This window comes from Sander lucioperca, chromosome 21 (genome assembly GCF_008315115.2).
Source record: "Sander lucioperca isolate FBNREF2018 chromosome 21, SLUC_FBN_1.2, whole genome shotgun sequence".
Classification (NCBI taxonomy): domain Eukaryota; kingdom Metazoa; phylum Chordata; class Actinopteri; order Perciformes; family Percidae; genus Sander; species Sander lucioperca.
The window spans coordinates 21,841,614-21,859,223 of NC_050193.1; the positions used below are offsets into that span (position 1 = coordinate 21,841,614).

The window sequence follows — 17,610 nt, forward strand, 5'->3', positions numbered from 1 at the left end:
CGCCTGAAGGCGTGTGTCTATATTTTTCCTCTCACAAGCTTCAGTCTGAGTTTGTCTTTGCTCCGGTTGGGTAAATGGCGGCCTCGGCGACAGACAGGTGCACTCCATCTTGTAAACCCGGAGGGGGTTTGGCATAAGACAAATGGGTCTGGGACCGTCACCCTTCCCCATTCCACCTGGCCCATCTCACATGCAGAGATGTTGTGTCATGGGATTTGTAGTCTTACTGCAAGTCCCAGTCCGCCCCAAGCACGCAGTAACTCATCACTCACCACAAAACAGCGCTGAGACATCGCGGCTGAAGTAGACAAGTTTATTAATGATAATAATGAGGATGATGAGGATGATGATAATATTAATCATTAGTCATAATTATAATAACGTTAATGTCATAATAAATAGAACTCTTCATCTGAAGCACATAAAGAGAAGCATACAGAAAGAGAAAAAACTAAAACACAAAGTTCAGAGTACAGAGCCAGAGGAGGGGGCAGGGACTTCTAGAGACATTTTTTTAACCTTTCAATATATCCATTTAATTTTTTAACATTTTTAAACTTTATTTAACTGGAACATTTACAAAAAGGAGAAAGAGATAGATTTTAAAAAATCCTTATAAATAAATTTTGTCATTATTAGAACAAAATACAAGATTTCGGGTAGTCAGAGGATGTAGTTTTTTTTTCTTTTTCTTTTTCCCCCTGAAAGGACAGCTGGGGGAGGAGGGGAGGGGTAAGAAGGGGTGAGGGTTATTATGTACAGAACACCAGGAATACAAAAGGGGCCAGTCGACTCACATACTAGAAGACTAGGGATGGTGGGTGGAGGGTGTCGCAGGGGGCAGGTGTGTCGGGGTCAGTGGGGGAGGCGGGGGGACTCTCAGAGGGGACATCCTGCTAGTGTCACAGCTCAAGCAGTTGTGCTCAGGAAGATCAGGACCAGGTCATTATACTGAAGGCATCTGAAGGAAGGAAGGGAGGGTCGCTTTAACCCCGCCCCCCGCTGAGGTGCAGGCTGGAGCTTTACACAGACTAACATATTTGTAAAGAATGTAAAAAATGTGTGTCAACGAGCAGAGACAAACAGCCACAGTTTAGTTAGAGTGCCAGTTAAAAATAAAGAAGAAATAAAAAAGCAATTAAAAATAAAACCCATACCTGACCACTGATGTAAGTACTGCTACTAACATGGAAGACAAGCAAGTCTAAATAGTTTGATTAGATACATTAATATTCCACCAATAAATATTTTTTCATATTGACAATGGTTTAAAATATGATGTGAAACAGGTTACACATTTTCTTGAACCCACAGAAAATTTGAAGGCAATACAATCTCAGGTGTGTTTAAGTGATTATTCTGTCAGTATTCAACTACAGCTCCCATGAGGCTTAGCCAGAGAAGCACTATCAAAGCCTTATGGGAGCTGAGGTTGTGGAATGCTAACAAAATGGAATCTTTGTTTTATACAGTAATGCAATGAAAGCTAAGAGAACAGGAGCTGACTCTCTTGTTTTGTAGTTTCTGACTTCTTCTGTCCCCAAGTGCCCAAAACAAATTCTTACTACTGCAGCTTTAATGTGGCTGGACTGCATTTTCCCCCCAGTTTGTACCAAAACAACAAAAACACTTTTAAAGTAAGCAAGCTGCTTTCTCGTCCATTGGCTCTTGCTTAGTAAGCGTTCTCGACACATATCACATCTTCAGTGGGAACCAATGGGCTTGTAGCTGTGAGCCAGACACAGGAAATCAAAGTATCAAGAGGCGGACCAATGCATTGTTGGTTTTGTTGTTTTCATGGGTTTTTTTTGCAATAAAAATATAAAATAGCGCCAGCCACACTCCTACAATTTTATGAACTACTTGCTAACTAGAATAAGTAGATAATAGTGGTGTCTTCACATGACATCATATCTGTTTTTGTTGCAGAGTGCATAGATCATTCAGTGGATCAAACCTTAATGATAAAGAGCAAAAAAAAATAAAAGCTGTGGTTCATCTCTGCCAGTTAACTCCAGATTTAAGCAGATTTTTGCCTCCCAGGAAGTTCCTGTCAAAGTAAAGCTCCAACCTGCTCCTGAGTTGTTTCTGACCCACCACAAGTCTGTAGCGCTGTAAGTAGGCCAGATGAATCATGTGACTCTCAGAAACAAACCTACATGTATAAAAATGCTAAGCCTGCATGTGATAGCTGCATGGGAGAACAAATGACCGACTTTACCCCAATTAGACTTCACAACAGTTAGTTGCCATGATATAGATACTCTTTGTAATATATGAGAAGCTGTCTACAGATGAACAGAGGTCGCGTGGGTAGGAGCCCTGATTCAGAACGTTTTTTTTAGTTTTTTTTTTACCTGAAATAAGATTAAGTTAATCAAGAAGTGTGAGGTGAGATTTACTGTACAGGATATTAACAGTACACACTGTAGTTTTTTACAGGAAGTCAGGAGCTTAACCTTCTAGCAATTCACACAAAACCACTACTGGTAAGTAGTGTACCCTGAACTCTCAAACAAAGTTGTGCTTCACCCGAACCTGCTCGCCTCTGATAAAAACAACAACTTTCTTTTCAGAGCCAGCAGGTTATTTCCAATACGCAATAAAGCAGCCTGCCCACCAGGGTCAGCATGAGAACAGCAGTTCATAAGCCTGCTGCAGGAAGCTGCGAGCTGGGCTTCATCAGCGGGGCTCCTTTATATTAGCAGAAGAGCGAGCTCTTCCTCAGTAGTGATGAGCGAATGAAATCTGGGTCACGTCAATACACATCCGGGCTCCGCTGTCATCACAGAGTCTCACTGTCTTCTGATCAAAGAGCACTGAGACTGTGTTGAAATCATACTTTGGTTCAAGTAAGGAAAGAAAAATCAATATTCATAAACTTTTTTTATCTGACACCCACAACACCTTGCGCTAATTAGCAAGTCTTCCCAACTCCAATAAAGGGCTGAAATTACTGCAGATGAGGTTCTCTGTCGGGTAAAAGTAGGATGTGATGTTTTGCATTTGATGGGGCAAAAATGTAGTATTGTTTGTAAATCTGCATGTGTTGCCAATCTATGAGCATCAGCACAGGGTGTGTGTTTGTGTGGTAAGGGGGGTGGGGGGTGGGGGGTGGGGTGGGTTCAGGGGAGATCATTTCACACTATCACCATCACACTTTCAATCATATAACACATGATCACATGTTACAGTAAATATCAGGGACATATTTAGTTGGAGGGGGTCTGATAGCTATGTTCGGGGGCCAGAGGCTTTCCTGCCCACCCCCTCTACTCCCTGACATCACCACAGCCCATATAATAGATATGTATATATATTTATATACAGAAAAAGAATACATACTTATTGGACACCCTAGACATTAATGTACATTCAAAGAACTGAACCAACATTCTTGTTTAAACACGTTTACAGTGACTCTTCTGATATAAAGAATTAAGGTTTCGCTTTCACCAAATTTAAACTTTTTTTCCACTTTAAAAGTTTTCAGTGCTGCAAAAAACAAAACAAAAACACACAAATAAATATTCTCAGAATACATTGACAAAAAAAATTGACATATTTCAGCCCTCGTTCCTTGTTACCGTTGGATGGGCACTACTGTATTTCTATAATGTTTTTATCTAGCGACATAGTCTATATGCCTCAGGCTTGTGTTTTGGTTATGCACCTGCTGATGTAGTACAATGGGATTATTCGATTATAATTCAATTTGTTACATGGACGTTGATGAGTTATTCTCGTCAGGTGGAAACGTGCATCCTTGGTAGTTGTACGCACCTTATCATTGTTGGTCTGATAGTTTGTCCGTCGGTGCAGAGTGACACAAAGGCTTGGGCTCGGAGTCTGGCAGGTGAGTAAAGTCGGCGACTTCTGCGCCATTTTCTCTTAACTAGTCCTCAGTCATTGACCTCTGCTGGGGCGTGGAGAGGGGCAGACCGGGGAGGCTCGGCGTTATACCCTCTCACCGTGGCTCACCCCCCCACTCCCCAACGCTGTAAACCAGTGACGCTGCCCATTGGGGAGGGCGGGGATGCCCAATGGTGCTGCCAGGAGAAAGTGACATCACGACAGTATCCACGGGGGACGCTGCTAACAGTAGGCGCTGCTGGCCAGTGACACCGCAGAGGAAGGAGCGACATCACCAGCCCGAAAAAAGGAAGGAAGGAAGGAAGGAAGGAGGTCAGGGAGACTGAAAGGAAGAAGGTGGAGCAGTGAGACCAGGAGGCTGACCTTTGACTCCACCCACAGGAAGTACAGCGTAGAAAGTGCTTCTGCCTGGATGCCGAGCTCTCCCTGCCACCTTTCTGTTTATGTTTTTGTTTTACACGACCTCGGCGACAGAGCAGTTTGCCATAGAGAGAGGAGGGGGGGCTCCTCCCTCCTCCTTCCTGCATACCACAGAATCAGCATCAAGGGCCAACTGTTCATCTCCCTTACCAAAAAACATAAAAACAGATTTGTACATATATACTGCTTTATACACACTTTTTTACCATTGTAAATCACAAAAGTATAGAAAAATAAAATGTTTTATAATAATGGGACACTTTTCATTCTCTCTGTCTTTTCTATCCGGCAAAAAGGTGGTCCCTGGTGGAAACTGGCTCACTCCGTCTGTCAAGTTTGTGGCTGGTTTGACACCGCTGCTGCGGCGCCACTTTGTACGCCTCCCGTCTTCCCCCGCCAGCCTCAGTAGAGGGACTCCTTCTCGTCTTCTTCTTCTTGTGTTATTTTCTTAAAGCTAGCTCTCCTCTCTTCGTTGTTTTCATCTGTGATGTCCATCAATACTGAGTACAGCTCTTCCTTTTGTATTTACTGGAAAGAGGAGAGAAAAGTGGGGAGAGTGGTAAATATGCAGACTGTAATGTTATGATAGTCATATACAGTATAATGAGAGGTCTTATTAAAAGTCAGTGTGGAGCAGCAAGTTTATTACTTTCTGAAAGTTTTTAAGACTGAGGATCTTGTCACAGAAAGCATAGGCTAGATAATAGTTCTTTGAAAAAAGAAAACACAAGTAAACATATGGGATAATGTATGAAATAAATAACACATTTTCTGTAAAGCCCTCCCGACCTGACATATTTTCCCATCTATGTAATGCACACTGTTAAAAGGAGTAAATGTTCACAATGCAAGGGTTAAGACACAGCGACGGAGTCAAAACAGCCGAAAGGAAACATCTAAAACTCTACTGCAAAAAGTTTAGAGCAGAGAAACAACAGCTTCATTCACTTTTCATCCCGGTCTTGTAATGTTGCATAAAAGCAGCGGGAGCAGAGGCCTCATGCCTGCCAAAACTAGTGCTACTGCTCTCCCCAGAATAAAGATCAGAGTGCTCTGTAATCATACAAGTGGAGATCGGCAGTTTGGCAGTGCAAAGTGAAAATCTCAGTGTAATGGGGCTGGATGGAAGCAAAGGAAGGTTGGGAGGGGGTTGGTAGGTTTGTTGGGGGCAGGCAAGGCGAGTGTCCCAGGACATGTCATGACAGATGCTTGCTAATTCGGAGTGATCTCAAGCAGCTCCGTAGAGCTTCTGACAAAGAAATAAATAAAGGAAAGAGAGACGGAAAGAAGACGAGGCTTTAATTTGAAAACGCCTTTGTAGTGTGTTACCCCCCACGCCCCCCTCCCCCAATCCAGAGAGACAAACAAGTGGCATGCTCAATCAGCCTCCACCCTATCTCCCCTTGCATCTATCTCATGAAGGAACTGGCCTCACCGCCTCCCCTATCTATCCTATAGCTCAGATTTACTGAGCGCTCGCTAGGGACCGCCATACAAAAATATCCACATGCAGTCTTATAGCCCAGCAGGGAGGGAGCACAATAGCACCGAAGCCACATATAGTCCTCACTGACAGGCAGCCTAGAACTGGAAGGGCTGCCGAGACAAATATATTAATCACCCACGGACGTGAAGGAATCTGGGGAGGGTTAGTTCAGGTATTTGAGCCTGTGCTCCTTTCGGTCATAGTTTGTTAAAACAAGTCTATCTTTAGGAATTAAAACTGGAGCCCGTTAAAGGGTCTGTTCACCCAGAATACAGTAAGATGCATTTGTCTACTTAGACCATAATAGTAATATCAAGCCATGCAAACTGTTTTGATATATGCGTTTCTAAGATTGGAGGTGAATAGAATTTAGTTTGTGGTGCTCACTGCAGTGTAACTTTTGAAATTGACATACTTAATGCAGAAACTGTTTCGACAACAAAACTACTTGGATAGGTTTAGGAAAAGATTGTGGTTTGGGTTAAAATAAGATATTTGTTAAGTCACTTGCGTACATGGCGTTAGTTAAGTATGAAAGTTACATAATGTCGTGGTGAAAGTTAATTACGTACGTTACATACTGTTAGTCAAGTATGTAAGTTGCGTAACAAAAGTACTTCAAAATAAGTCATTTTTGACTTTTGTGGTAACAAGACACATTAACAGTGGGTGAAAGACCTGTTTCTTTGACCCATCCATCCACCCTGACCTCTTCCCTACGCGGACCTTGTCGCTCTTTATTCTATGTCCCCTGACTTCCTCCATCAGCCCTGCATGTCCTGGCTCACGATTACGCGGATTATATACAAATTAAATAGTGCATTACCTTTCGTAGGTATAAGTATGGACAGTGAATGTTTTGTTGTGTGTACATTGTGTTTTGAGTGACATATACATCCCGTTAATGCCATTTTCAAACAACAAAAAGCTATGATAATGGTTGCTCGTAGCAGTTACCTCAACTTTATTCATGGCTAATGTGATTTCTTAAATGAACTTACAACAACGACAGTTGCGTTGATCTAGTTCACGCTTATCGTCATTTTTGTGGCTATTTTGTGGCTTGTGTTTTGTGTATTTGTAGCATGGTTCGTTGTGCATGCGTTGTCGAATTGGTGAATATTTCTTAACTTGCAATGCTTTTCAAAATGGAAAAGATATTTTCTTCTTTTGTTCATGTTTCCTTAAGTCACATAGCATTGAGCTCTCTGGGCTACCATAAAAAATAGTCTATTTGCAACCATCTGTATGGCCAGACACCACCAGGGCGAAGTGAGTAAATGTTTTTTAAGAAACAAATAAGGTGCACACATACAAAAAAAAACATCCAAAATCCGATAATGATGAAAAACCCTTACAACAGCATCAACGACATCCATGTGTGAAGGCAGACATAATGTTCTTATAACTGCTTTATTCTGACACTCAAAAACAATCAGAGATTACTTATGTCACATATTGACAACAAAAATAACTCATGAATGAAGAAATGAGTCATAATAGTATACTTTTACCTCAAAAAGAAAATTACTTTACACCTTTCAGACAATATATTCTCATTATAGAAATTACATACAATTCAAGAACAAGTTCAGCTGAATTGAAAATACACAGATAACCCCACTTCATATAGGAATACATATAAAACAGTTACTCAGAGAATTGCGATATAGTGTGTGTGTGTATATACATTTAAATGTATTTACAAGTACAGTAATGTTTTTTGCTTGGTTCTCGTTTGTACAAATCTTTTATGTGGACTACCAAATGCACCTGTCAGCTTATCAGGGTTTAGTGAATATTAAATATAAATGATGAATAAAGAGTATTTTTTCTGCTGATATGTATCATTAAGTACGAACACGTTTGGATCAAATCAAGGTCTGGTTGCATAAGCTGGTTATGAAATACAATTAAAGCAAAGTGAACCAAAAAATATCAAAGTGTTTTATAAATTCACATTTAAATTACCTCTACAATACTGACTACGAGAGTTATTTACATATTTAGTCTTTAACATTTATGCCTTGATAAGCTGACACTGAAACAGTTAAACTATGCTAATTTTAACTTTTTCTGTAAACTGTAGACAAACCCGTGCAGACAATTCCAAATGACAATACTCAAACTCGTCTCTGTAATAACATGGCTGTCGTATCGTATGCTGTATTTGTTGGGATAACGTATTACTGTATGTGCATGCACACATTTTCATGTCTGAGGCAGTTGACCATCAGGCCCTTTAACATTAGAAAGCACAATAGAACTGCAGCTGTCTGTTCATTTTGGGAATAATCCTGTGATTTAGGAGAGGAGGTTAAGGAGGCAACAAATACTGCCGGATCTGTGAGTCAGATTATTTCCATTACACATGCTAATTCTCTAATATACAGTGTAATAATTACTCAAAGCAAATTACAACGACTTTAAAAGATCCAAGAACAATATCAATCACTAATCATTTGGATGAATTATTAGTAATCTAAATATGAATTTAAAATTTGAAATTGAACATGAATTAGTATTTTGAATTTATATCTGAATTATTTTGAGCGGAGATTTTTGGATATACATCAGATGTTGTCTATTAAACAGCGTCTTTTGAAATCTCTTAAAAACAGCCTACATACTTAAGTTAACATTACATGCTGTTAATTTGTGAGCAAAAATTACAAATTTAAGAGCGCAAATTAGGATATGAGTTTATGACTAAACTGATATTCTATACTGTAAATTGTCGGCTGATTGACTAATCAGTTAATACCGCTTCTATCTAGTAAGACACTGTCATGTTTAACATTGCAGTGTGTAGTCATATTGTGTCGGACTGCATCAACAGTCCTCAATCATTGGATCATTTTTTAGTATCGCTACAAACTGGGTATGGTTAAAGTTAATAATCTTGCCACTGATATATTGGAGGTCAGAGTTGAGGTATTGTGATGTTATTACAGGGACTAGGGAGTGAAGTCATGTAAAACTGTACTCTAACTACAGTATGATAGCAAACTGCATTCACTTTCTCTCTCTTCTCCCCAACACACACACATATATATATATATATATATATATATATATATATATATATATATATATATATATATATATATATAGCACATAAGCGCACACACACATTCAGATCAGAAAAGAAAAAATCTATTTCATTCCAGTGTAGCGTTCTAATAGTGATCACTAACTGAAGACCCACAAGAAACTCCAAATGGACAAACTTCCTGTTTGAAAAATGGTAAAAATAATATTTAAAGTTTGTTTCGACTCATATAAAAAAACCCCAAATGGTGCATACGTACTAGCATATAAAAGGAAGAACAATGTTTGTTTACCCACATAAAGATTTTCTTTGACTCATGAAATTATGGGTTAATTTTTTTTTTTATATATATATATATATATACAACATTACTCTATCATTTTAACATCTTGACTAAACATAACTAGCTGCATATGATACTTTTTATAAATATGTTATATCTCGTAAAGTTTTTAAAAAGCTGAAAACAAAGTGCAACAAACACATTTCTTTTCTTTTGAGACCAAAAAACACTTTTGTGAGTACATATAAATTAAATACCGTTGGTAATAGCTTTGAGTTGTATTTCCATAGCTGCACTGAAATGCTGACAACTAACCGCTACATAGAGATTTTCTTTTTACCTCACGTAGCACAAAGTTGTAATAAAAGCTGTATGTCGACTAAGGGGCGAGCACTGCTGCACTCTACACACATTTACATTACGTTTCCTAACTCCTGGGTGCTTCTATATAATATCTTATTGTACGTGTATGTGTGTGCAGTGTTAAAGTTGTTATACAGTATATGTCTACATATATATAATACAGTAGCTTTAATAAAGAACAACAGTACAGTCTAATGTTATCATCCTCTCGGGGTCTCTGCTTAAACAAAAATCATCTCTTGTAGAAAGCTGTGTTGCAAAGAGGACAAACCTGCTGGTTGTGTTTAAATGATTAAACTATCCTGCCTGCTGAGAAGCGAATAGCACTGTATTGTAGTTTGTGAGTTTCAGTTAGCTTATCCTGAGGTAAAACATTTTGTGCAATGCTTAAAAAAAAAAGAGACCGGTGACTCGTATAACAGAACAGCCCTCTGTCAGGTTCACCCGCCTCAGTGCTGTGTCATTTCTGTGTGTCAGTGTAAGTCCATGTGGAAACGGTTTGGTGTTATAGTTAGGGCTGAATACCTATTTAGATAGGCACCGACCGAATTGCAGTTCTTAGTATCGAGTATCGAAAAATGCCTTGTCATTCAATACCAAATTTCAATACCTAAGGAGTAAATCTCATCAGTGAGCCAATAAGCACGCAGCATGCTTCTACCAATATCTAATAATGCTGCTGATTGACTGTCTAACGTTACACGTTGTAGAGTCATGCAGGAAAAACTGTTACCCACAGAGACAGGGCTCACATGGTAGCAACTGAAAAATAAATAAAAGGATTTTTAAGATTATTTTTTGGGCATTTTCGGCCTTTATTCTTAACAGGACAGATGAAGACACGAAAGGGGAGAGAGAGGGGGAGTGACATGCAGCAAAGGGCTGCAGGTTGGAGTCGAACCCCAGGCCCGCTGCGTCGAGGAGCAAACCTCCACACATGGGCGCCCGCTCTACCAACCGAGCTATCCGGGCGCCCAGGATTTGTAATGTTGAGTTTTGTAATGTTGAAACTTCTTTTTGTTAAAATGGATTGTATAAAATTAGTATCGAAAAAAGTATCGTTCAGGAATCGGTATCGAAGTCATGGCATACGATACACGATACCCAGCCCTAGTTATAGTGCACCTTGAGTACAGTTTATCTCCCGTGGTGTGTTAGTGAGGATATTCAGCCATGTCTCCTGCAAATTAAGTTCATATTCAAATATTTAAGCTTAACGGTTAGATTTTTGAGGAAAGAAACACTGCAGACAAATATAAAGCGATTAACCGATAACCTATTTAGTCTGTGAAATGTGAACAAAAATTCAGTTCAGTTAACAATTATCTAAAACAGAGAAAAGTTGGAATCAATAACTTTTGGCCATTTTCTTTAACAATCGTCTGTTAATTGACTACTTGCATCCAATCCGGTCTTGTAATTAATCCTATTTAGAAGCTACAGTCTGTTCTGTCATGTTTTATAGTTCTGCATTATATTGTGTCCACCAATTCTGCTCCTCCATATTTGAAACACCATCCATTATGATGCATTCCAGTAAGACAACATCACAATTTGGCTGCAAAATGTACCATAGAACTGACACAGCTACTAACACAAAACACATTTTCTTTAAGTAGGCTTGACATATGAGACAGAACTATAATCCTGCAAACTGCAAAACACTCAGTGCTAACTTTTAGAAATAGAAAGGCAACTTAAAAACAAACAAATATTCGGAAAGCCTGTGTTAAAAAGACTTGGCGGTTTACCAAGCAGGGTGCAATGCAAAACGAATACCCATTAGAGTAAAGTAATTTACGGCAGCTACTGTAAGAACACATGGTTAATTTAGTCTGTCTAAATTTGCAATCGGTCCTGTGAAGTTTAAAAACTATCACTGCCAACTATTGGCATGAGAAGCAATGCAAACTCAGGCTGCTGGAGGGAAAGGAAAACGCTCACCCCCGATATTTACCTTTGGTTGTTCTTATTTTGAAAGCCACGCAACTTTGTCCCTGAAAGTAACCCAGCCAGCGTTACATTTCCCCCTAAAACATTACCGCCAATGCAGAATAGTTGCATATAAATGTTCAGTAATTTGCAGGAGACTGGGCCGGAGTGTGAGCATTGTGAGTCCAAGACAGAAATCTGGCCTTTGTGACTCTTTACTCCACATGCTGTCATACCACATAGTACAGTTTGTAAGGTTCCACAGTAGGACACTCCAACGTTTAAAGAAAACCAAAAGCAATCAGAGCAGTGCCGTCTTTGAGCTCAGAATTACCAAGGCATGTCAGTCAGCGTGTGGACTGATTGCTTGATTTATGCATGTTAAATGGAAGGTTAGAAAAGTAATTGGAATGGATCGGTGATCAGTGGCAACCTGATCAGACTTGGTATGTGTCCCATTTGTACGGTTTATATTTTTATATCATAAAAATGCCCCAGTATATTCTTAGTCAGATGACAGCAGCTGCACACACACACCTCTGAGCATGCATCATGCATGCTGCAGTAGGCTCACATTGGTTATGGTGACACAGCACCCATCTACAGCAATCAAGATAATGCATATGTGCATAAAACTTTCCAAAAGAAAACCAAAAGCACAAAATGAATACAAAACAAGAGCAGACCAATGATGACATCAAATAGGTTGTTGTAGAAATATCGGCTTGAGAGGGTGTCAGGGGAGGGGCTCAGCATGGGGACCTGGAAGCTTTTAGTTTGATTTAGCTCTCCACCAAGGACCGGGCGTTTGCTTGTCATGTGTTTGTCTTTTTTTTTGTATTTTTTTTAAAGATAGATTTTTGTTTGTTTGTTGGGGTAATGTCTCTGTCTTTTCTCGCTTTTTTTCTTTCTTTTAGTAGGGAGTGAAGCGACTGTACCCTCCTCTGTATAGGCTAGCCTGCAACATCAAAGATGAAAAAGTACCAATCAGTATTCAGTTGACAGCTTTAGTCGGTTTCTCTTTCTCCACAAATTTCCTTCCGTTTTCCATACAAGTTATTTATAAAGGTTTTCATATGGGAACGATTGTGATATAGTTAAGCCATTATTTGGAGTGTGTGTTAGGAACAGGGTCATCGGGAGTTAAGACGGATTAGACTTGGAGCAGTTGATTAAAAAAATATAGTAATATATAGTAACATAGAAAATGGCACTTTCTTAAAAGAAATAGAAAGCACTGGGCCTGAGCTTACGTATTTTATTTAATTAATTACATTAAGAAATACATATAAAAATAGTGCTATTTTACTTGGGGAAAACTATTCCTTTTCAGGCTGTAACAATATCAAAGATTCAACCAAAGCAGAATAAGTTCAGAGAGGTTTAATCACAGCTCCTTTTCAAGTCTAGTGGAGGTGTCGGCACATTTCTGGAGGGGCAAACCACCACAGGATATTAGCCCTTAGATTTAGCACCATGCTCAAGATATCTAGGGCAGACACACACATAAAGCATGCAAGTGGGCCTATGCATGCACACCTGCACATGCACGCGCACACACACACACACACACACACACACACACACACACACACACACACAGTCCCTCTCATCTTTCGGTGGCTCTGCTGCAATTAGGAAGTCAGACAAACTCCAAAGGCTACTGAATGTCTTCAAAGGCTATTTTGCCTAATTTTGGGGAGCCCTCTTGCTTGTACGAAACTTTTCATCCATACGAGATGCTTCTGTATGCTGGAAATGAGTAAAGAGAATTTCCAACCTCAACCTCAGAGGAACTAATTATTGTATATCTTTAAAATGCAAAAATGACTCCTCTCTGCTGGAGAACCATTAATCAAACATGATTAAAGAATTAGGAACCAAACTGGTCTGTTCTCTTTAGCCCTTGAGTTTATTCGATGTTGGCCCCAGCACAGCCCATCTCCCAGTAGCCCTGCCATTTGTTCGCACACACACACACACACACACGCACGCACGCGCACACGCACACGCACACACGAGTCTGTGTTAGCTCCCAACACACACTACATTAGCTCTGGTAATTTTAGGGGCCAAATCCAGTCTTCTACTTTCATTGAGAGGACAATCAAAGTGTCAGAGAAATGGAAGGAAATTTGGAGGAAAAAGAAGAAAGAATAAACATTCAAGCACATTTTTTAATTACGTAAATGAAGAGGAAAAAGAAATGCCTTAATTAATGAAAGCTTTTAGCTAGCAGCTGCACCGGGGAACAGTACGCTTTTTTTTATGTTGTTGAAAAATCGCATGCATGCCGGAATGGTAAATTTCAGTCATTTCTCAAGCTGAGAGCACGCCTCCGATCAAGCTTGTGGGCAGGAGGGGAGGGCGAGACAACTCCCTCCCTCCGTCTTGCTCTCTCTTTTATGTCCCACGGCACACTGCTGCATGCGTTTGAACGTCCTTAATCTCTGGTTTTGGTCTGTGAGCCCAGTCCCATCCCCTCATCATCATAAAACAAAAACAAAGAGAAACTCTCTGTTTTAAAAAAAAAAAAAAAGATGTTCTTTTATTTATCATCACTTTTCATCTTTGATGTTACAGTAGCTGCAAAAGCTAGCTAAAAACAGACATTAACAATTCAACTTCATCCCTTCAAGTTTGGTTTGGCTGAATGGGAAAAACAAAACAACAAAACAAAGGTGATCCAACTCACTCTGTAGCGAGCTGAGTGATGGAGAACAAACACAAAGCTTGGAAATGTAGTTGTTGCAGTATGTTGAGATGCTAAGTTTGTGTTATAAAAAAACGCACTGCAGTAATCACTCTCATTTCAGGAGGAAATTGACATTGCATGAGGTGGAATAACATAACTTTGTTGCACTAAATGTCTGAGCCAATTTCCACATGCCAGGGATTCTACAGTTCTGCTCAGCTCCACTAGGGTGTGCCAGATAGCATGACAAAAACTGAATCAATTGATGAATAAATACATAAATAAAAACCAGTGACCGCTGCAGTCTCTGGTCTTTATTTTTGGAGTGTGAGTCTTGTGTGTGTGCTAGCTTGTGTCATGATGTTTCAGACGGGGTGCAGACAGAAATAGACGGCGGTCTCATAGACTTACCATAGTCCCCACACTGTATGTGGCAGCAGGGCCAATCGTGTGGTGGTAGGGGTCTGCTGTTGCATAGACTCTGCCATAGCTGCACAACAGGAGGCACAGAGAACGCGGTCATTGATCTATCATTGACGAGGAGAGCGGAACATTTATGCATGCTTGTTCAATGCTCAACCCCCTCAAGTCAACTCTTTCAAGTCTCTGACACAATCAATTATTTCTCTCCTCGGCCTCCTGGGCTTCCTACATTATACAAGGTGGTTCAAAAAGGGGAGTTCAAAGGTTGGTGAATTATACTTGTCTTCTCATTGTCATCTTGATTAGGTGGAGGGAATGGGTAATGAGCAGAGAGAGGGAGACGGAGAGAAAGAAAGATGCAGAGAAGCAGTTGGTGCTGGAGGGCTTGGTCTCTCACCCTGTTCTTGTTTACCCAGGCTGCACACTGGGCTCACGCCCCTGTCTTTTCATTGTTGCTGGTTTGGAACTAATCCTTCCAATTTCCTTCTGAGACAGGACAAGATGTGTCTGCCTCATTTATTTATTTATTCAACCTCACATATTCCTCTATTTACTTTCCCTTTTTTTTTCTCTTCTTCTTCTTCTTCAATGCTCGCTTGCAAATGAGGGTCTGCACGGAGCAGATAAGGCACACCCAGCCAAGGACTGAGGGCACCAAATCAACCAGGAATAAAAAAAAAAAAAAAAGTGGAGAGAGAGGAAGAAATTCTCCTAGAGGAGACAACAAGACATTCAGTTCATGCCTCTTTTTTTTTTTTTTTTTTTTTTGCGTATGCTACATTGAGTTATACAAGATCTAAATATGGCTCGGCCCGTTTAAGTCCGGCAGCACCCAAGGTCAGTGAGCAGGACGTGTAATCAGAAAGGCTGTCTCGGCTCCTTGGGGAGGAGGCCAGTGCCATGAGATGGTCATGGGAAGTCTCCATGGTCCTCTTATCTTCAGTGAGCACTGAACCCCACAGGCCCTCTAAGGCTAATATATCTACAAAATGACTCTCACCAGAGTGGCACTGCTGACGGCCGGCAGGTCAAACCACCCTGTTCAATGTCACAGAGCCTCGACAGAGCGGATTGGAAGCCGCCAGCGTCTCTACAATAGAGCTCAACAGTGTGGCTTTCATTTTCAAGAATTTTGATTATCAGCCATGATGGCTCAACCATCCAAGGTAGACTGACCACATGCTACGAGGATGTCAAACCGAAGTTTCTGCTCCTGTGGAAGCGAGAAGGCCGTATGAAACCTGGTTTCGAGAAAAAACATGTTTTATTCGCGATCTTATGGAGAAATACTACATTACCCACAATCCTATGTGTAACAGCGACGTCTCTGATTGGTGGAACTCGCGGTTACCATGGAAATGTCTGCCGCATCCGCGAACGGCTAGAGCAAGCTTCTACCATTAAAGTCTATGATCGTTTCTGTACACAGTGTTATACCTTTGCCTTTTTTGCCATTTTCAATAATGTTATTTTGCGCCAAATCAAATGTTTTATGGTCACCATTCAGATTGTAGCTGGTTGGCTTGGTTCCAGGCTTAAAACTCTCTATATAAGCATTTAATGAAACGTCAATGGAGATATTGAACGGGGGAAACACTTCCGGAACCAGAGCCGTTAAAAAAGTGGGCGGTCACTTACTCTGTATGTCTCCTCACAATGCCGCTTTGATTCATCAGACTCACTGGTCATGAGCTCTGTTTAGTTACTTAACAGGCTTTGGTAATGCCTGCCTGTGAGCACTGTAGGCTTTTCAGATAATAAATGTTTCATATTTTGCAGGGGTTTCACATGCCTTCCACAATCCTGGTGACCTCTTCCACGGTTAAGTCTGATAAGGTATTGCTGAAACAATACCAACAAACCCCTATTGATCCAAGGCAATGACCGCTTATTCAAAAGGAAACAAACAGACAAAGCAAAACAAACAACTTGGGGGCGAGTTGCATTAAATCTCAGGGAAAAGTATAGGCAAGAGAAAGAGGAATTAAATCTGTGAAAAATTTCTGCTCTCACCGAGCACGGCTGCTCATATTTCGAGCCGCGGCGAGGCCTGATAAATCTTACATTATCGATATGATCTTCAGGCTCTCAGGCAGGGTGTACGTTATCACAAGTGACATGCTCAATCCCTCCCAGATTAGATTCCCAAACCAGCCCACATCCTGGCTGACAACGGCTTTGAGGGGCCGAAATGAATCAGTGACGCCTCCTCAAACTGAGCACACCTGAACCAGATTGACATCACTCAGAAGTGATGGAGTTCCTGCCGGTCCATCTCTCCCTCTCTCTGTCTCCCTACCTCCCTTCCACAGACCTGAGGCCATTCATAAATACCGCAGTGATATACCCACTCTCCCATCACAAGCAGAGAGTCAAGACATATATCACTGCTTTTCTCATCCAATCCAACAAGGTTAGGCTTTTTTGTGTGTTCTTTTGCTCCAAGCTAAAAAGAATATGGTGGTTTCCCTAATAGATAAGATAACTGGAAAGGAAGAAGAAAGCCCAAGAAACCTTAAATAACCTACATAGAATACTGTAAAATGCTGAAGCAGCATTCCTCTCATATGTTCTCCACTGGCCCGTAGGCGTGTTGCTTTTTGTTAGGAAAATGCTGTAATTGCTCAAACAACTTTTGATATCGTTCTGTGATATTTACTGCATTCCGACACTTATTTTGTGAAGAAGTGTGTTTTGCGGTGTACTCAGTTTCCTTCAATCTTCCTCATCTAATTCTCCTTCAGTCTGTAATTTCCTCTATTTGACAGCCTGCGGGATCAACTTGTTGCTTTAAATCGAAGTTCACATCAACAAAGATAGCTTGTCGAACACAGTGCAGACGTGTCTCTCATTTCCCTCTAAACTCAACATTTGTTTAATTTATTTTGCATTACATTCTGTTTCTTCTGTCTACTGCTGATGGGGGAACAAATGCAATCTCTGCCTGCTCTACGCTCTCTGTGTTTTCTTAAACATGTGCAAAATAATAGCTTGAGAAACAAAAAAATAAATTAAAGATACCAGTTCAGACTGCTATTCAGTAGTGCTTGTAAAACATAATGGTACATAAAGAAACTGGATGA

The 17,610-nt window shown here is 40.4% G+C and overlaps 1 protein-coding gene across 13 annotated transcripts in view; it reads right to left on the reverse strand.

Annotated features, from left to right (window-relative positions):
* Positions 1 to 1,256: 1,256 nt before the first annotated feature.
* The window catches only part of LOC116064006 (RNA binding protein fox-1 homolog 3-like), a 428,560-nt gene continuing 412,206 nt past the window's right edge, over positions 1,257 to 17,610 (reverse strand). For 12 of the 13 annotated variants that reach the window (XM_035996928.1, XM_031319063.2, XM_031319064.2 and 9 more), the window contains 2 exons: positions 14,516 to 14,594; positions 11,183 to 12,367 (listed from right to left, as the gene is read on the reverse strand). In XM_035996928.1, coding sequence (XP_035852821.1) covers positions 12,323 to 12,367; positions 14,516 to 14,594 — 124 coding nt within the window. In that variant the 3' untranslated portion in view covers positions 11,183 to 12,322. Of the gene's footprint in view, positions 4,822 to 11,182; positions 12,368 to 14,515; positions 14,595 to 17,610 lie in introns of those variants that run through there. The other variant, XM_031319060.2, reaches the window with a different exon arrangement.